Genomic DNA, 16,361 nt, shown 5'->3' on the forward strand with positions numbered 1-16,361 from the left:
ACAGTACGCTCCCTACTGAAACATGACAGTTGCGCGACTTTCACTCCTATTGGGCACAATTGCTATCTCCTGAAACTCCAAGGGTTGGCAAGCTTTAACCATTGGAAAGCTTGATACACTCATTTATGTGCAGGCTCTATCCTGAAATCATTTTAAGATCTCTGAATAGAATTCTCACTTCCCCATTATGCATTCTTTCAATAAGTTCAGCTAAAGCATGTTCTCTCTACACAATTAAGATCCACCCCTCTAAAATGTATGACAGCTTCCCTGTTGAACTTGGGGGTCCAGGCCACATCTATGACAGGTCTGATTTCGAATATCTATACATTCCTCCTCCCTACAGCTCTTGACTCCACCCCTTCCGTGCAAATAGTAATAGGGGAGAAACCTACGTGAACTGACAGGGGACCAGTGCACAAATATACTGGAAGCCCTCCTTATGGTGTTCCTGTTAAACTTTCAAAAGCTATGTCAGGGGTGAGGCAACTTTGGCTATACAGCGTATGGACAACATATCGGCAAAAATTGCACAGTGTTGTGTTAATACGTCAGTAAGATACTTACTATTGCAACAATACATGGGGAACAGCTGTATATAACATACTGGCATCCATGACAATACATACGCAACAAAATGGCAGCCCTGATAATACACAGCCACAGACAATAAACTGTGACATTACTTGGGCAAGAAAAGGCTAATCATGACAATACATCAACAAAATTTGGGCAATTGTTCCAATTTGAATTCAACGAGTAGGCAGTGGTAGCAATGCATAAGCATTAAAATGCAAGAACAGTAATAGGAGCCCAGTTTACTGAATAATGAACCTGAAAAATGCATTACTAAAGCGGAAGTAAACCCATCCATAAAAGTTTCATTTCCAGCACATGCCGGAATTGTAACACTCCCATTGGTTGTGCTCTCAACCAAACTGTTAAACCATCCAATGGCTGGTGTCATATTTGATCACATGAGGAGCATCATGGCAGTTGTAGATTAAACAGAGGCAGAGATGGCAGCTTCCTTGGCCTGAAAATGATAGGAGAGTTTACTTACACTTTGAAGTGGACCTTCATCTGAAAATGAATGTGTTAGTCATCCTCTCCTATCAACCCTAGCCTGTAACATATTTGTGTATCAGTTTCATTATTTCAGTGAGTGAGTACCTTTTTATTTAAAGGCACCTTCTCCCAAGTCCTAAATCCCTGCCTAGGCAAGGTTGATGTCTGTTTGGCTCACCTGCAGCCTCCGGGGATCAGTACACTTGCCCTAGAAGGTTGGGACAAGACCAGTCTTTCTGTGCTGCTGTGCAGTGGAGAGGTGGCTGTGAGACTTTAGGAAGTCACAAATTTAAAATGGGGACACCAAAGATCCACAGCTCTGGGAAGAGTCAGCTGTGTGAAAGACAGCACTGGACTATATGGACTGGTGAGTATCTCTTCATTAAAAGTCAACAGCTCTAGTATTTGTAGTTACTTATATTTATTCAAAATCCCAGTGAAGTTCCTCTTTAACCCCCCTGACGGTATTCCCGAGTCTGGCTCGGGGTGGAATTTTCATACCAAAAGCGGTATCCCCGAGCCAGACTCGGGACTGCATCGCTGGATCCAGGAGGAGGTTTACTCACCTTCTCCCTCGGATCCAGCGTTGTCCCCGCGCTGTACAAGCGAGCCGTGTCTCGCTCGATGCATCACATCGCCGATCTCCGTGCCCTGCGAGCGCTGCGACGCACGGGGACGGAGATCGGCGCCAAATTCAAAAAGTGAAACAAACAGTAAACATACAGTATAATGTAATCTTACAGATTACATTGCTGTATGTAAATATTTCACATCCCCGTTGTCCCTAGTGGTCTGCCCAGTGTCCTGCATGCAGTTTTATATAATAAAAACTGTTCTTTATGCCTGGAAACTGGAGATTGTCCATAGCAACCAAAACTGTCCTTTTACATCAAAAATGGTTTTAGACCAGCTAGAAAACAGTGATAATAAATTAGAATCACTCGCAGAATTGAGCGATAGCGATTTGTGGGGAGATCCGTCATCAAATACTGAAAAGTAATGACAGTGACAATTCTGCAACTGAGCAAATTTCAGTGTTTTTGATTTGATTACATTATTGAATCATTTTTATTATTGTTATATTATTATTTGGTATAATTATTTATAATTATTTATTATATTATAATTTATGATTTCATTTTTCAAACTTTATTATACCCGGGATGTCTGCTAGACTCTGGTTTGGACAGATTTAAGAGAGTTATTCCTAAGAATTGCAGGACTACAATATAAAACGCCAAATTTTCATGCAAAATAATGGTACCGCTTTTAGCACCTAAAATCCAAAATAATCGTACCGCCAGGGAGGTTAAGATACTTGTACATAAATCAATTCTTATTCTACACATTCTCCTTTCATGCCTATGGAATATTTCACAAAGCTGCTTTTGAAAGATAACCAAGTGCAAAGGAGTGAGAGACAATCGCTAAAGCACACATATGCACCTTTGTTACCTGTATGAATTCAGCTTGATAGAATACGGCTAGAATTCCCATGCTACATGCTATTCGACAAAACTTTCATTATGGTCTTAGGCCATATGTGCTAGCCAGGCACCACCCCCCTGCATTTCTTAACTGGAATGGACCAGTAATTGGGATGGAGCTATACATGATGTGCCTGGGCGTTGCTACTGTATTTGTCTTTATGCCAAATGCAAAATTTATAGCCATTGGCTGAGAACAGAAAGGAAATTCTATCTAACGGGTCTTGGCACTAAAACAGAACAGACATAGGTGTGTGCCTTACCACGTGGGATAACACTCATTACTGAATTCTTAGAGTTATGTGCACTTACCCTATCAAAGGACCAACAAACATTTTGTGCTCAGATAACTGCATATAGGACAACATTCAGTGTATAATTTCCTTTTGAATTACATATGAATTTTTTGTTATATTTACATTTGAAAATTGATAGCTGGGACAAACTATACAAGTGCCAGTTAGACATTTGTAGCAGTTGTAGCAGTTACAAAATTAAGGAAACAACTGGAATGAAAGTAGAACTATAGGCAAAAAAAATTTAATTTTGAATAGAGTACGTGAGGGTTATAACTCCTGTCCATTTTTTTGCCATCTTTGTCCCATTGGGGACATTTCCCTTCATTTCTTGTCCCATAGCCAAAACAGGAAGTGAGAGGAAAGCCCTACAAATTAAGAGAATCCCTTGGAGCAGCCTTTCTCATCCTTTTCAACACAGAGGAACTCTTGAAAAAGTTCTCCAGTCTCGGGGAACCGCTGCTAAAAATTAGAAATGTACAACTCCTGATACATTAGTGTGACGGTCAGTGAGAAGAATGGTCCTTACACTTGTGGTCGTTGGGACGAATTACCTCCTTACAGATAGCTCAAAAGATCAATGGTGTCGGTGGGAACTTATTAAAGAGGCAGAAATGGCCCAATGTTGAAGGAACCCCTAGCAACCTCTGGAGGAACCCTGGTTGAGAATCACTGCCTTGGAGACCCCTGGGTCACCAGAACCCATTGTCAGTGTCCCCATTGGAACGTTTCCCCTTGAATTACTTTTCTGGAGGTAACCCACAATGTGGGATCCTCTTTTATGTTCACTTTCAGTCATAACAGGACAAATAGAGGGGGTGAATCTCTGTAACGAGCACACAGACAGCAATCACAAGCTAATAGGTGTTCTCGATAATCTCCACTCTATAAAAAACGAAAAATAAAATAAACGATGCCTTTACCCCTGGCAGTGTTATAGTTTGTACTAACCCTGTCATCTTTGCTGGCCTGCATGTAAACACAGAGAAAAATATAAATGAAAGCATGTGGCATTTAAAAAGGCGTTTATATATGGAATATTGTAATTACATAAATTGTATTTCTTTATAGTAACCATTTAAAGTGGTTGTAAACCCAGATGAAGAAAAAAATATTAGCTCATTATGAAATACTTATCCTAGAACGATGGCTCCTGTTTTAAAAAAATAATAAATTAACTTTTTTTTTAACCTTCAAAAATATGTGCTTTTATTATTTTGTTAAAAGGGGTGGTATAGGTTCGGTTTTTCTTTTTTTTAAAATAACAAACAAGTCATACTTAGCTCCAGTGTGCAGTTAGTTTTCCACAGAGTGGCCCGATCCTCATCTTCTGGGGTCCCTCAGCACCTGTCTTGGCTCCTTCCCACAAGAGCTAACCCCCCTCTGGGAAGCGCTCTCCCAAGGGGGTTTGCTTGTGGACTCGCTCCTGTGTGATACATTCGTCGGCCATAGTCACCGACTGTATCACTTGGCCCCCCCGGTCCGCTGCGTCGTTGATTTGACAGCAGTGGGAGCCAATGGCTGCGCTGCTATCAATCATCCAATGAAGCGCCCACAGGAGCTGGGGGAAAGCAACGCAGGATCACGCCCATGGAGATTCGGAGCTCAGGTAAGTGGGGTCTCGGGGGGGCGGAGAGTGCTATGTGTTTTTTCACCTTAATGCATAGGATGCAAAAAACACGAAGATTTACAACCCCTTTAATTAGAGGTAAACTTTAAATGTGGTGGCTGTATTATTTTTTTCCTTTATTTTCACCTGGTATGTCAGTCAGTAACACACTTCCTGTCTTAGAGTGTTTCTGCTCTTTAGAGGAGCAACAGATCCACCCTTGGACAACAGCACCGTCACCCCGTGGGAGGGTAGTGTTAGATGCACTAGCAAATTTAGATAGAATTGGCTAATAAATTAAAGTCAAACTCCAGCTAACATGTTTATGCAGTTACAGCAACAGTTTTCTTTTGGGATAAAGGTGTTACATAAATGAAGGTGATCACTGTAAGCACCCCTGCTAGTGTAAAAAATATTTTTGCGTACTGCCATTTTTTCTGGACAGCGTGGTCTGTTATAGGAAAAAAAACATGAAAAAGAAAACCAATGCAGCCACCATAGCTAAGGTTGGTAAGCTGCTTTATAATACATTGTTTGGGGTTTAGATGCACTTTAACCACTACAGATCCGTGCTATAGCCGAATGACGGCTACAGCACAAACCTGCTTTGCCGGGACGTCTATTGACATTGTCCTGTGCCCGAGCGGCCTGCGCCCCCCCTGCAGGGTGCATGCGGCGCTCTGTGATCAGCGAGTCTATGATACTCCTTACCACTTGACCCCTTACCACGTGATCAGCTGTCAGTCAACGATAGCTGATCACGTGATGTAAACAGAGCCGGTAATCGGCTATTTTTTCTCCTTGCGCTGACAGGAGAAGAAGAAAAAAAACGATCACTGGCGGCCATGATCGGGACTTCAGTCCCGATCACGGCGAGCTGCTGCAGATCCTTAGTGCCCACCTGTGTCCCCTGCCAGTGCCACCTAGCAGTAGGCAACAGTGCTGCCTACCAGTGCCCACCAGTGCCACCCATCAGTGCCCACAGTGCCACCCAGTGCCCACAATGCCACCTATCAGTGCCTCAACAACAATGCTGCACATCAGTGCCACCTACCAGCGCCCATCAGTGTCCCCTATCAGTGCCCATCAGTGCCGCCCATCAGTGCCACCTATCAGTGCCCATCAGTGTCATCTATCAATGGTACCTATCAGTGCCCATCCGTGCCACCCACCCATGTCACCCATCTATGCCACCCACCTGTGCCACCCATCAGTGCCACACATCAGTGCCACACATCAGTGGCCATCAGTGCTGCCTTATCTGTGCCCATCAGTACCACCTTATCTGTGCCTATCAGTACCACCTTAACTATGCCTATCAGTGCCCATAAGTGCAGCCTATCAGTGCCCATCAGTGCCACCTATCAGTGCCCATCAGTGCCATCAATGGTACCTATCAGTGCCCATTTGTGCCACCCATCCATGTCACCCATCTGTGCCACCCACCTCTGCCACACATCAGTGGCCATCAGTGCCGCCTTATCTGTGCCCATCAGTACCACCTTAACTATGCCTATCAGTGCCCATAAGTGCAGCCTATCAGTGCCCACCAGTGCTGCCTCATCAGCACATATCAAAAATTACCTGTTTGCAAAATTGTATAACAAACTATGAAACATGATTTTTTTTTTCAACATGTCCCATCTTTTTTTGTTTGTTTAGCAAAAAATAAAAATCCTAGCAGTGATTAAAATTTATTACATTTATTACATTTATTATTTTCTTGAGCGCAACTTTTTTGGATTTTTATAAGTGATTAAATACCATTAAAAGAAAGCTCTATTTGTGGGAAACAAATGATAAAAATTTCATTTGGGTACAATGTTATATGGCTGCATAATTGTCATTCAAAGTGCGTCAGCCCTGAAAGCTAAAAATTGGTCTGGGCAGGAGGGGGGTTTAAGTGTCCAGTAAGCAAGTGGTTAAACAAAATTTTAAAACTTTTTTTATTATTATGCCGATCTGCTATTTCTCCTTCCTTTCCAGCTCTTAAATAGCCATACATGAGCAGAAAGCACATTAGCCTGTGGTGACCAGACATTGAAATAACTATTCCCTTTCTATAGAGAAAATGGAATGATTGCTGATTGATCGTGTTCGATAATGAAAAAGAGTCTTTCATATCACTCAGGAATTCACCATTTGTTACATTTGTCAAGCAAATCAGTATGCTCCTTTTAAAACTAAGGTGGTTGGATGATATGCTGGAAAAAGGTAAAGCTGGCCAAACAAAATTCGGCTGATCAAAGGGACATTTTTGAAAACCTTTGTCAGTTAGTGGCTACAGCCAATCAGATGCAGTTGGTTATCAGTGTGTCTGACAGCTGCGGGTGCCAATGACAGAAAACAATGTCATGGTGGAGGGATTCCTCCATTCACCTCATTTGTGTGGCTAGAGGAATCTGTTATCCCCTGTACACATGATCGGAAAAACCTTCAGCGTTTATTCTGACGGAATTCCGCTCAAACTGTCGTGCGTACACATGATCACACCAAAGTCCGACTGTCAAGAACGCGGTGACGTACAACGCGTATGACGGGACTGGAAAAAGGAAGTTAAATAGCCAGTAGCCAATAGCTTCCATCTCGTACTTGCTTCAGAGCATGCGTAGTTTTTAGTTCATCGGGAACAGTATACAGACGAGCGGTTTTCCAGAAAAATATAGAATATGTTCTATTTCTAGGTACGTTAGAATTTTCAATGTAAAAAGTCCAATGGGGCATACACATGATCGGAATATACAATGAAAATCTTCCGTCAAACTTTTTCTGCATTCAAGGCTAAGTTAACCTTTTTTCCCCCTAAAATCCAGCTCCCCTATGTACCAATCTTCTGATAATTTACCTTGGTTGCAAATAAATAAAAGCTCTTTTTGATCTTTAGAACAGGGCCTTACCTTAGCCTCTGTTGTGTTCATAGAAAACTTCCTGGTGTAGATTTAGGATGTGAGAAGCGGTAAGACACAGGAAGCTATTTACCAGCTGACTTCATTAGCAGTACACCCATCAACTAGATTTGTACAGCAACCTTGGCATCCCTCCACACGTGCATTTGGCTGGCTTGTCAATGTAAGGAGTCACAACTGCTATGTTTGCATGGCATCCTCAGCATCCCTCCAGACGGGCCCGAGACATGTAAACATAATTGATGTGTGAAGGGTGTGTGTGCGCTAATGAGGTTAGCTGGTAAACTGATTCCTGTATCCTACTGGCTCCCACATTCCAAATCTACACACCAGGAAGTCATGAAGTGTTCTATGAAGGATATTTCTAGGTAAAATTTCTATCCTAAGTGCTCATGCACATGGACGTTTTAAAAAACTGGCTGCAAAGCTAGCTCCGACGCCTGGAAAAATCGGCGTTAAAAACGCGATTTTTACCGTGTTTTGCATTGGCGTTTTTGCGCGTTTTTAGCGTTAGCGTTAAGTAGCGTTTTTAAAGAAACACATCTCTTGGCTATAGCACTCAGAAAACAAAGAAAATATGTTGTGTGTTTATGCGCGTTTTTGCGCGTTTGTGCGCGTTTTACCGCGATTCGCGTTTTTACAGCTCTAGCTCCGCGCCACGGAACGCACTGGTCCTGGGTTTTTTTTACAGCTTAAAAACGCCTATGCCATTTGCAGCTCAAAAATGCCTAGGTGGGCATGAAGCCATGGACTAACATGGACAGGCGTTTTTAAGCTGCAAAAAACGCTCAAAAAAGCGGATGTAAAAGCGTCCGTGTGCATGAGGCCTAATCAGTAAATCATATGACTAAATTAATAAAATGAGTGTGACAGACTACTGTTACCACACTTGAGTGAAGCATACTACTAAGAATTCAATAGAAATATCCTATTTTCTCTGTTGGTCCATGGCCCCTTAGTTAACCATTTTCTCACTGGGGTACATGTACTGCCATTTCATAATTTGCCGAATTTTATCTCTAAAGCCCCATACACACTATCAGATTTTCTGCAGATTTTTTGTCTTCAGATTTACCAAAACCATGTAGTGCAATGGCATGCCTGAATGCATACACATTGAAACGCCTAAGGTTTGACCTCATATTATATGGTTTTGGTAAATCTGAAGGAAAAAACCAGCAGAAAATCTAATACAGGCATACCCCACTTTTAAGTACACAATGGGGTTTATTTACTAAAACTGGAAAATGCAATATCAGGCTCACTTCTGCATAGAAACCAGCTTCCAGGTTTTATTACCAAAGCTTAATTTAACAATCTGGGGTTAGAAGCTCATTGGTTTCTATGCAGAAGTGAGCCAGATTTTGCACTTTCCAGCTTTAGTAAATAAATACCCATTGCGTACTTAAACGTGGGGTATGCTTGTAGTGTGTATGGGGCTTTAGGTTCCCTGACAAGGAAAACTGATAGCAAACTCTACACTTAATTATATACTTTTACAGCTCACACAGCTTTCATACAGGAGAAGTTTGTGTTTAAGATGGTTAAGATCTTACTAAAATGTCAATACTTACCTGGTCTGTGCAATAGTATTGCACTGAACAGCCCAATCCTACTTTTCTGGGGTTCCCTGCCAGTGCTCTAGGCTCCTCCTCTACTGCATGCACCACCATGGCAAACCGTTATCTATGGGGGCACACGTGGAAGCTCCCTCCTGAGCTGGGCTGTGTGCATCCATAGACCAATGGCTTCTGCTGCTGTCTCTGTGTCCAGTGAGGAGAGAGTTCAGCGCTGCTAAAGAGGGGCACAGCACTAGACCGAGATAGGACTAAGTATTAGGGGAGTGAGAGGGCAATACTATCACTGGGACATGTTTTACCTTGATGCAGGGAATGCATTAAAGCAGTATTATTCCCAAAAGCAAACATTTATTATATTGCAGTTTACCAATTCTTAGATATGATGGCTGCCTTAGTCTTATTTTTATGGTTTTCTTTTCTTTATTTTCACCTGGTGATCTGGCTATTAACCACTTGACCACTGGGCACTTAAACCCCCTTCCTAACCAGATCAATTTTCATTTTTTTTGGGGTTTCTTACTTTGAATGACAATTACTCAGTAATGCAACACTGTACCCATAAGAATTTTTTGTCTCCTTTTTCACACAAATAGAGCTTTCTTTTGGTGGTATTTAATCATTTAAATATATAAATCAAAAAAGACTTAAAATTTGGTAAAAAAAAATCAATTAAAAAAAAAATCTTTGTTGCTGTTAAAGCTTATTGCAGAGTATTGGCAAGTATTGGCAGAGTATTGGTAGAGTATTGGCAGAGTATTGGTAGAGTATTGCAGAGTAGTGGTGAGTAGTGGCGAGTATTTCGGAGTATTGGCGGGTATTCGCAAGTATTGTAGAGTATTGGCAAGCATTTCAGAATATTGGCGAGTATTTCAGAGTATTGGCAGAATATTAGCAGAGTTTTGCAGAGTAGTGGCGAGTATTAGTGAGTATTGTAGAGTATTGGCAAGTATTTCAGAATATTGGTAGGTATTTCAGAGTATTGGCAGAGTGTTGGCAGAGTATGGCAGAGTGTTGGCAGAGTATTTGCACTGAGCAGCACTGTGGGCACTACAGATCCAGCCCACAGCGCTGCTACAAATGATCTCTCCCCTCTCCCCCTCTCCCCGTGCACTGTACAGATCGGTACACAGAGGGGAGGGAGGAACCAGCGTCATGACATTACGCCGGCTTGTTTACAAGTGATCGCTCCTTCATTTGACGGAGTGTTCACGTGGTAAATGGCCGCTACCAGCGTCACGGATGTTTCTGGGAGCGCACTCCTGAGGGCGCATGAGAGCAACATTCTGGGAGGATGTCCATGGACGCCCTCCCAGAATAAGCCAACTGCACTGTAGCCATCTTTCGGCTACGGCCCGGTCGGCAAGTGGTTAAGGCTGTTGTTTTTATATACAGAACAAACTGTCCTGCAGATGTAACAGTTATTTGGTTGAGACAAACCATTTACCACTGACAAGGGGTGCTTACAATGCTCAGCGTTTACTTATTTATGTAAACCATAATCTCAAAAGAAAAAAAAATGATTGCTGTAACTGCTTAAAAGGTGTGAGCGGGAGTTTGAGTTCCATTTGTTAGTGTATCTAAATATGCTAGTACATATAACACTCCACTACCCCCAGACTAGAAATGCTGTTGTCCAAAGTTGCCCTTGTGCTCATTCATCCAAAATAGGAGCACTCTAAGGGCTCGTGCACATTGCAGCTCAATACAGGAGGTGTGTTACTGACCAGATTACCAGGGGATAATTGAAGGAAAAAAGCCTAAAAAAAAGAAAAACTAATATCTAATGATTAGTAAGCTGCAATGTATTACTTTTTTGGGGGGTTTAAAATATTCTGCCGAATTAAGACTGAACCTTCTATCACAGGTATGGAACTGGGCGTGTATCATCATAAACTATGTTTATTTGTGAATTATATTCTTCTATTCTTATCCTCCCCACAGATCTCTATCCCCAATCTTATGAACACTCTTAACAGGTTTTCAGCTACTTCAGGTCTTAAAGTTAAGCATTGAACATTTCTTTATCTAATAAAGAATTTTGCACTGTTAAAGATGCATTTCCTTTTTAAATGGACTACACACAGTCTCCCTTACTTAGGTATTCAGCTCACCGCAAATTACAAAGGTCTATTTCCAGCCAATTATCCAGCTTTATTGAAACAAACCACAAATTTATTGTCAAGATGGTCATCTATCCCACTTTCCTGGTTCAGGAAAATCAACTTAATCAAAATGACCATTCTTCCAAAATTTTTATATCTACAGTATTTAGAGTTCTCCCGATATCTATCCCGGCTTATGTTTTAAGAATTATACAGAGAGCGATACAATTCACTTGGGGACGGATTAAACCAAGATTGCCTAAAGAAACCTTATATCTCCCCTAATTTCGGGGTGGTTTGGGTTTTCCTAATTTCATGACATATTATAAGACTGCTCAAGTGGCACAACTATCAGAATATCAAGCTACTACTGAAACCCCTCTCTGGGTTGCAATAGAAGCAGTGGACTGCGACCCTTTCCCGATATCAAATATACTATGGTTACGTCCAAAGGATCGTAAGACCCTTTTGAACCCGATCACTAAACATTCTTTATCAATATGAGAAATACATAGAACTACGTATGGTTTATAATCTTTGCATAACCCACTTCTTTCATTCCACAAAAATCTGGTCCTTTTATCCAGCGTGGACTTTCCCCACGACCTTCCGAGCCTGGTCAAAGGCTGGTATTTCATGCCTACACAATTTGGTCCCAGATAGATCAATATTACCCCTTCCAGATTTATGTAAGTCCTGTGGGCTTCCTCAATCTGAATTATTTTGTTATTTACAAATTAGAATTTTTGACACCCCTTTTCTAAACACAAAGACTGTGACTATGAGACTAGACCAGTGTTTCTCAGCTCTAGTCCTCAAGGCGCCCCAACTGATCATGTCTTCCGGATTTCCCTCAGATGGAACGGCTGTAATAATTACTAAGGCAGTGAAACTGATCAAATCATCTGAGCAAAATAATGGTAAGCCTGAAAACATGACCTGTTGGGGCGCCTTGAGGAGAAACACTGGACTAGACTATTATATAAACTATTATTGTTCGAAAAATTTCTTTGAAAGCTCCACACTGAATGATTTCAACACTCTATTCCCAATTGCTCACTCAACCGGATACACCTTCACCCTCATACATATGTTGTCAAATGGGAAAATGATTTGGGTCGTACTATTGATACAGCAGAATGGTCTGAGGCATGGTCAATAACAAAAGCTTCTTCACCGAATGTAACAGCAGTTGAGACTGCATACATAAGTATTCACATGAACGTACTTTGTAGCCCCCAGCGAGCGCGCCCCCATCATTAGTGCGGGCTTCTGAAGCCCACTTGTTCCTCTTTCCAGGGTACAGCGCTGTTGGCTACCCACCATGGCGGGGAGGTAAAAATATGCCTGTAACTCCGTTTTAACAGGGGAATGGACAGCAATAAAAACCGACAGGTGTTCTAATCCCTCTCCACTCCATCCAAATAAAAAAAAAAGGTTTGCCTTTAGTTCACTCAAGATGGCGGCCTCACCATCTGCCCCAACAGCAGATAAAGTGCTTTGAATGCAAGGGAGAAAAGCACTATAGAAATATTATTAATAAAAAAAAAAAGACTAAAAAAAAAAGCACCTAAAGACATTGCATAGGTTTCTTATTGCGTGCATTGCAATGTTTTGGGCTTCAGATGCGTTTGTTGTTTTACCATACAGTTCTATAATTTACAACGCACAGGCTCGTGAGATACAACAAACAGAAATTCTGACCAGTAACATGTCACAGTTCAGCAGCTTCATCTCTGTCTATGGCTGGTAAATGACTGATGTTGGATGGTTAGAACTCATGTTTACCATTGATGTTTAATGCTTTTTTGAACCTGTTTTCTTTATATCCTCTTTATATAAGGAGATAATTCCAAAGACTGCCAACATAATCCATGGAAATATGGATCATTTTTTCTATTAGCAGTCCCAATGAATGTAATAAATTTTATTCTTTGCATATTCTAGGATGTTGAATGAAAATTTAACTTTTATACTACAGAAATGTAACATATTTCCCCTAATACACATGTAAAGACACAAACTGTACAAACATACTTCATAAACCCTTATGTGTAAAGCTATTTTCTTTTCTGAAAAATGACCACGGATGCCATGACAAGGTCAGCCCCACCTGTCACTTCACATGCCAGGGCAGATAATAGGAAAACATGCTGCATGGCCACACACAATGCAATGCCAGACTGCAGTCTGACTTTTTTGACAAATGGCAAACTGCTGTAACCCTTTGCAATCATATTCTTTGTTCTTAATAGCCTGCTGAATGCAAAACAGATTATCTGATAGAGGTTACAGTACTTTGCACATTCTCAATGCTCTTAGCACTGTCTTATTAAATAAGTGTATGTACTACTAAAGAGATTCTGTCGCATGTGCAGCAAGACAACAGTGTAATAGAGTAGACTGTGTAACATGGGAATTCAATTTACTTTTTAAACGAATGCTGACATTGCCGAGTAACCAGCAGTGACAAGTCAACAGTTTTGGTAGGTTTGATTGAAATCGCCTTTCTGCATAGAATGAGTATGGGCTCATCGGTTAAGAGTTCTTGGCCCTGCTCTTTGCTTAGATGTTGCCAATAATGATATAGCATAGCTGCTTCTACAGCAATCTTTATCTGTAGTTTCCTTATTATGCCTAATCATTGCCATTGACATTTCTTCTTAATTATTATCTTTTCTTGATAGTTTCTTGATCGTTAAAATGTAGTTACTAGGGTTTGACCTACAGAAGCTCATTTTCATTCCATTTAAGAATGTAAGCTTCACGAGCAGGGCCCTGCTATTCCTTCTTTATTGAACTGAATTGTAATTGTACTGTCCCCCCCCCCCCCTTTTATTGTAAAGCACTGCACAAACTGCTGGCGCTATATAAATCCTGTATAATAATTACATAATAGGAGTATACCCCTGTCAATCATGTCATCAGAACTCCTCTTTGTAGATTAGCCAGGTACTCTTATACCCTATGGGGTTGATTTACTAAATACAAATAGGCTATTCATTTGGCAAGGGAAGTTGGGCTTTGCAGAGGAATCCCCCCCCCCCCCCCCCCCCAGAGCTTATTGAATGTGGTATAGTTTCACTTTGTAAAGAATAACTGACACATGCAAGGAATAATAAGAAAAAAAATTGCATTTTTGCTTGCACATGATTGGATGATGGAAGTCAGCAGAGCTTCACCTCATTTACTAAGCTCTGGAAAAAGTACAAGTTCCTTTGCATAGTGAGCAGCCTATTTGTCTTTAGTAAACATATATATATATATATATATATATACACACATATATACACACACATATATACACACATATATATATACACACACACACACACAGATACTCCTCGTTTAACGACTTACCTGTTTATCGACCACTTGGACTTACGACCAGCTCTCCCCACCCGAACAACATGCTATACATCATTGTATTGTACAGTACAGTACAGAATTTTTGTTTGTGTTCTGTACTCATACAAATTAAAACAATTTTATTGAGCTGGAGTTTTGTGTTTAGACCTTTTTTTCACAATACAGTACAATTGTTAAGGATGCTTAAAATATTGATTACTTGTGGCTCCTCGTTTAACAACCAATTTGTTTAATGACCTGGTCGTTGCAACAGAACCTGGTTGTTAATTGAGGAGTACCTGTATATAATGTATAGATTATATGTATATATATATATATATATATATATATATATATATATATATATATATATAGATAGATAGATAGATAGATAGATAGATAGATAGATAGATAGATAGATATAGATATAAAGATATATTTTTAATTTTTATTATTATTGTTTTTTTTTTACAAATTAATGCTATTATATTTCAATAATATGGCTTGAATACATTACACATTCTTATTTCTCCAAATATCATTCGTACGTCAGACCACTACAGCTTGATAATTACAGTATTACTATTATATATATTGATATAACAATATATAACAAGAAGTCACTTACCGTCTTTTGGCTGAGGTGGCTCTGGTGCTTTTTCCTCTACTGGTTTAGCCTCGGGTTCTGGTGCAGGGGCTTCAGGAGCCGGTGCAGGGGTCTCAGCAGCTGGAGCAGGGGCTTCTGGAGCTGGAGCCGCAGCTTCTGGTGCAGGGGCTTCCGGAGCTGGAGTTTCAGGGACTGGGGGGTTTTCAGGAGCTGGGGGTTTAGATTCCACAACTGGTTCAGCGGGCTTTGGCGGTTCAGGTGCCTTAGCTGCTGCAGCTTTAGCTGGGGACTTTTTAATTGGAACTTTTGCTGGCATGGCTGCACCTCTTTCCCTGCTCTTTAGTTCACTATGGCAGTAAAATTGTACTGTCCTTCTGATTTATATAGCCTCCTGTCAGGCATTATACCATCTGTTTTTTAGGAACTGCCTCTGTATATTTAAAGCATTGGGGCACTCAGCTTCTGAGGACAAAAATAACCATACTCTAAACCTGACAAGTTTTGAGTGTGGACAGCTCTTACCTCTCTTCTACTGTGTGGGTGTCTGACATGTGTGCCTTTTATATTTCGTGGTATCCTAATAAATATTCCTATTCCCCTATACAAATATAATAGTGTCTATGTGTGGTTATTTAGATGCACATGAATATTTATGTACAGTATGTTACCCATACAGATGGATATGAGAGGGTGAGTTAATTAAATATTACTTAATAATCATTATGGCTTTCTTAAAGTGGTTGTAAACCCTTACAACACACTTTGACCTACAGGTAAGCCTAGATTAAGGCTTACCTGTAGGTTTAAGAAATATCTCCTAAACCTACACGGTTTATGAGATATTTGCCGAAAGACAGGCACCGCTGTCTACGGCGCATGCTCCGTAGACAGCGGCGCAGGCACACTGAGCGAGCCACTGTCAGCGGCGATATGCCGCAAGTGGAGGCTCCCATGTGCATGCGCGGGAGTGACGTCATCGCGGCTTCGTCGAATGACAGTGGCGGAGCAGCGAGACCCACCGAGAAGATGGATGCTCCTGTGTCAGGTAAGTGATACATAATGATACATAATGGACTACTATGCGATGCATAGTAGTCCATTATGCTTTACCTTAGCAGGGAATCAAAGAGGAAGTTAACCCATCAGGGTTTACTTCCTCTTTAAATTGTATCTGTGGCCATGTAATATGTCATTCACAAAAATGATTCAAAAGAATTACAATCATCTGCTAATTTTAAAGGTTTGTTCTGAGATCAACACAATGTTTTGTGTTTTTTGTGCTGTTGGTGACTTATTTGGGAGACTTTCCTTCCCTTGTCTTGCCCTGGAGACACAACAGGAAATGAGAGAAAACCTTT

The 16,361-nt window shown here is 40.9% G+C and overlaps 1 protein-coding gene across 1 annotated transcript in view; it reads right to left on the reverse strand.

Moving 5' to 3' along the window:
* MYBPH (myosin binding protein H) overlaps positions 1-15,370 on the reverse strand; it is a 94,345-nt gene extending 78,975 nt beyond the window's left edge. The window contains exon 1 of the mRNA XM_077481112.1: positions 15,025-15,370. Within this exon, the coding sequence (XP_077337238.1) occupies positions 15,025-15,319 (295 nt within the window). The 5' untranslated portion in view covers positions 15,320-15,370. The remainder of the gene's footprint in view (positions 1-15,024) is intronic.
* Between the last annotated feature and the right edge of the window lie 991 nt (positions 15,371-16,361).

Source organism: Lithobates pipiens, unplaced genomic scaffold (genome assembly GCF_037356315.1).
Source record: "Lithobates pipiens isolate NorthernLeopardFrog02 unplaced genomic scaffold, aLitPip1_a1.2 Scaffold_16, whole genome shotgun sequence".
NCBI lineage: Eukaryota > Metazoa > Chordata > Amphibia > Anura > Ranidae > Lithobates > Lithobates pipiens.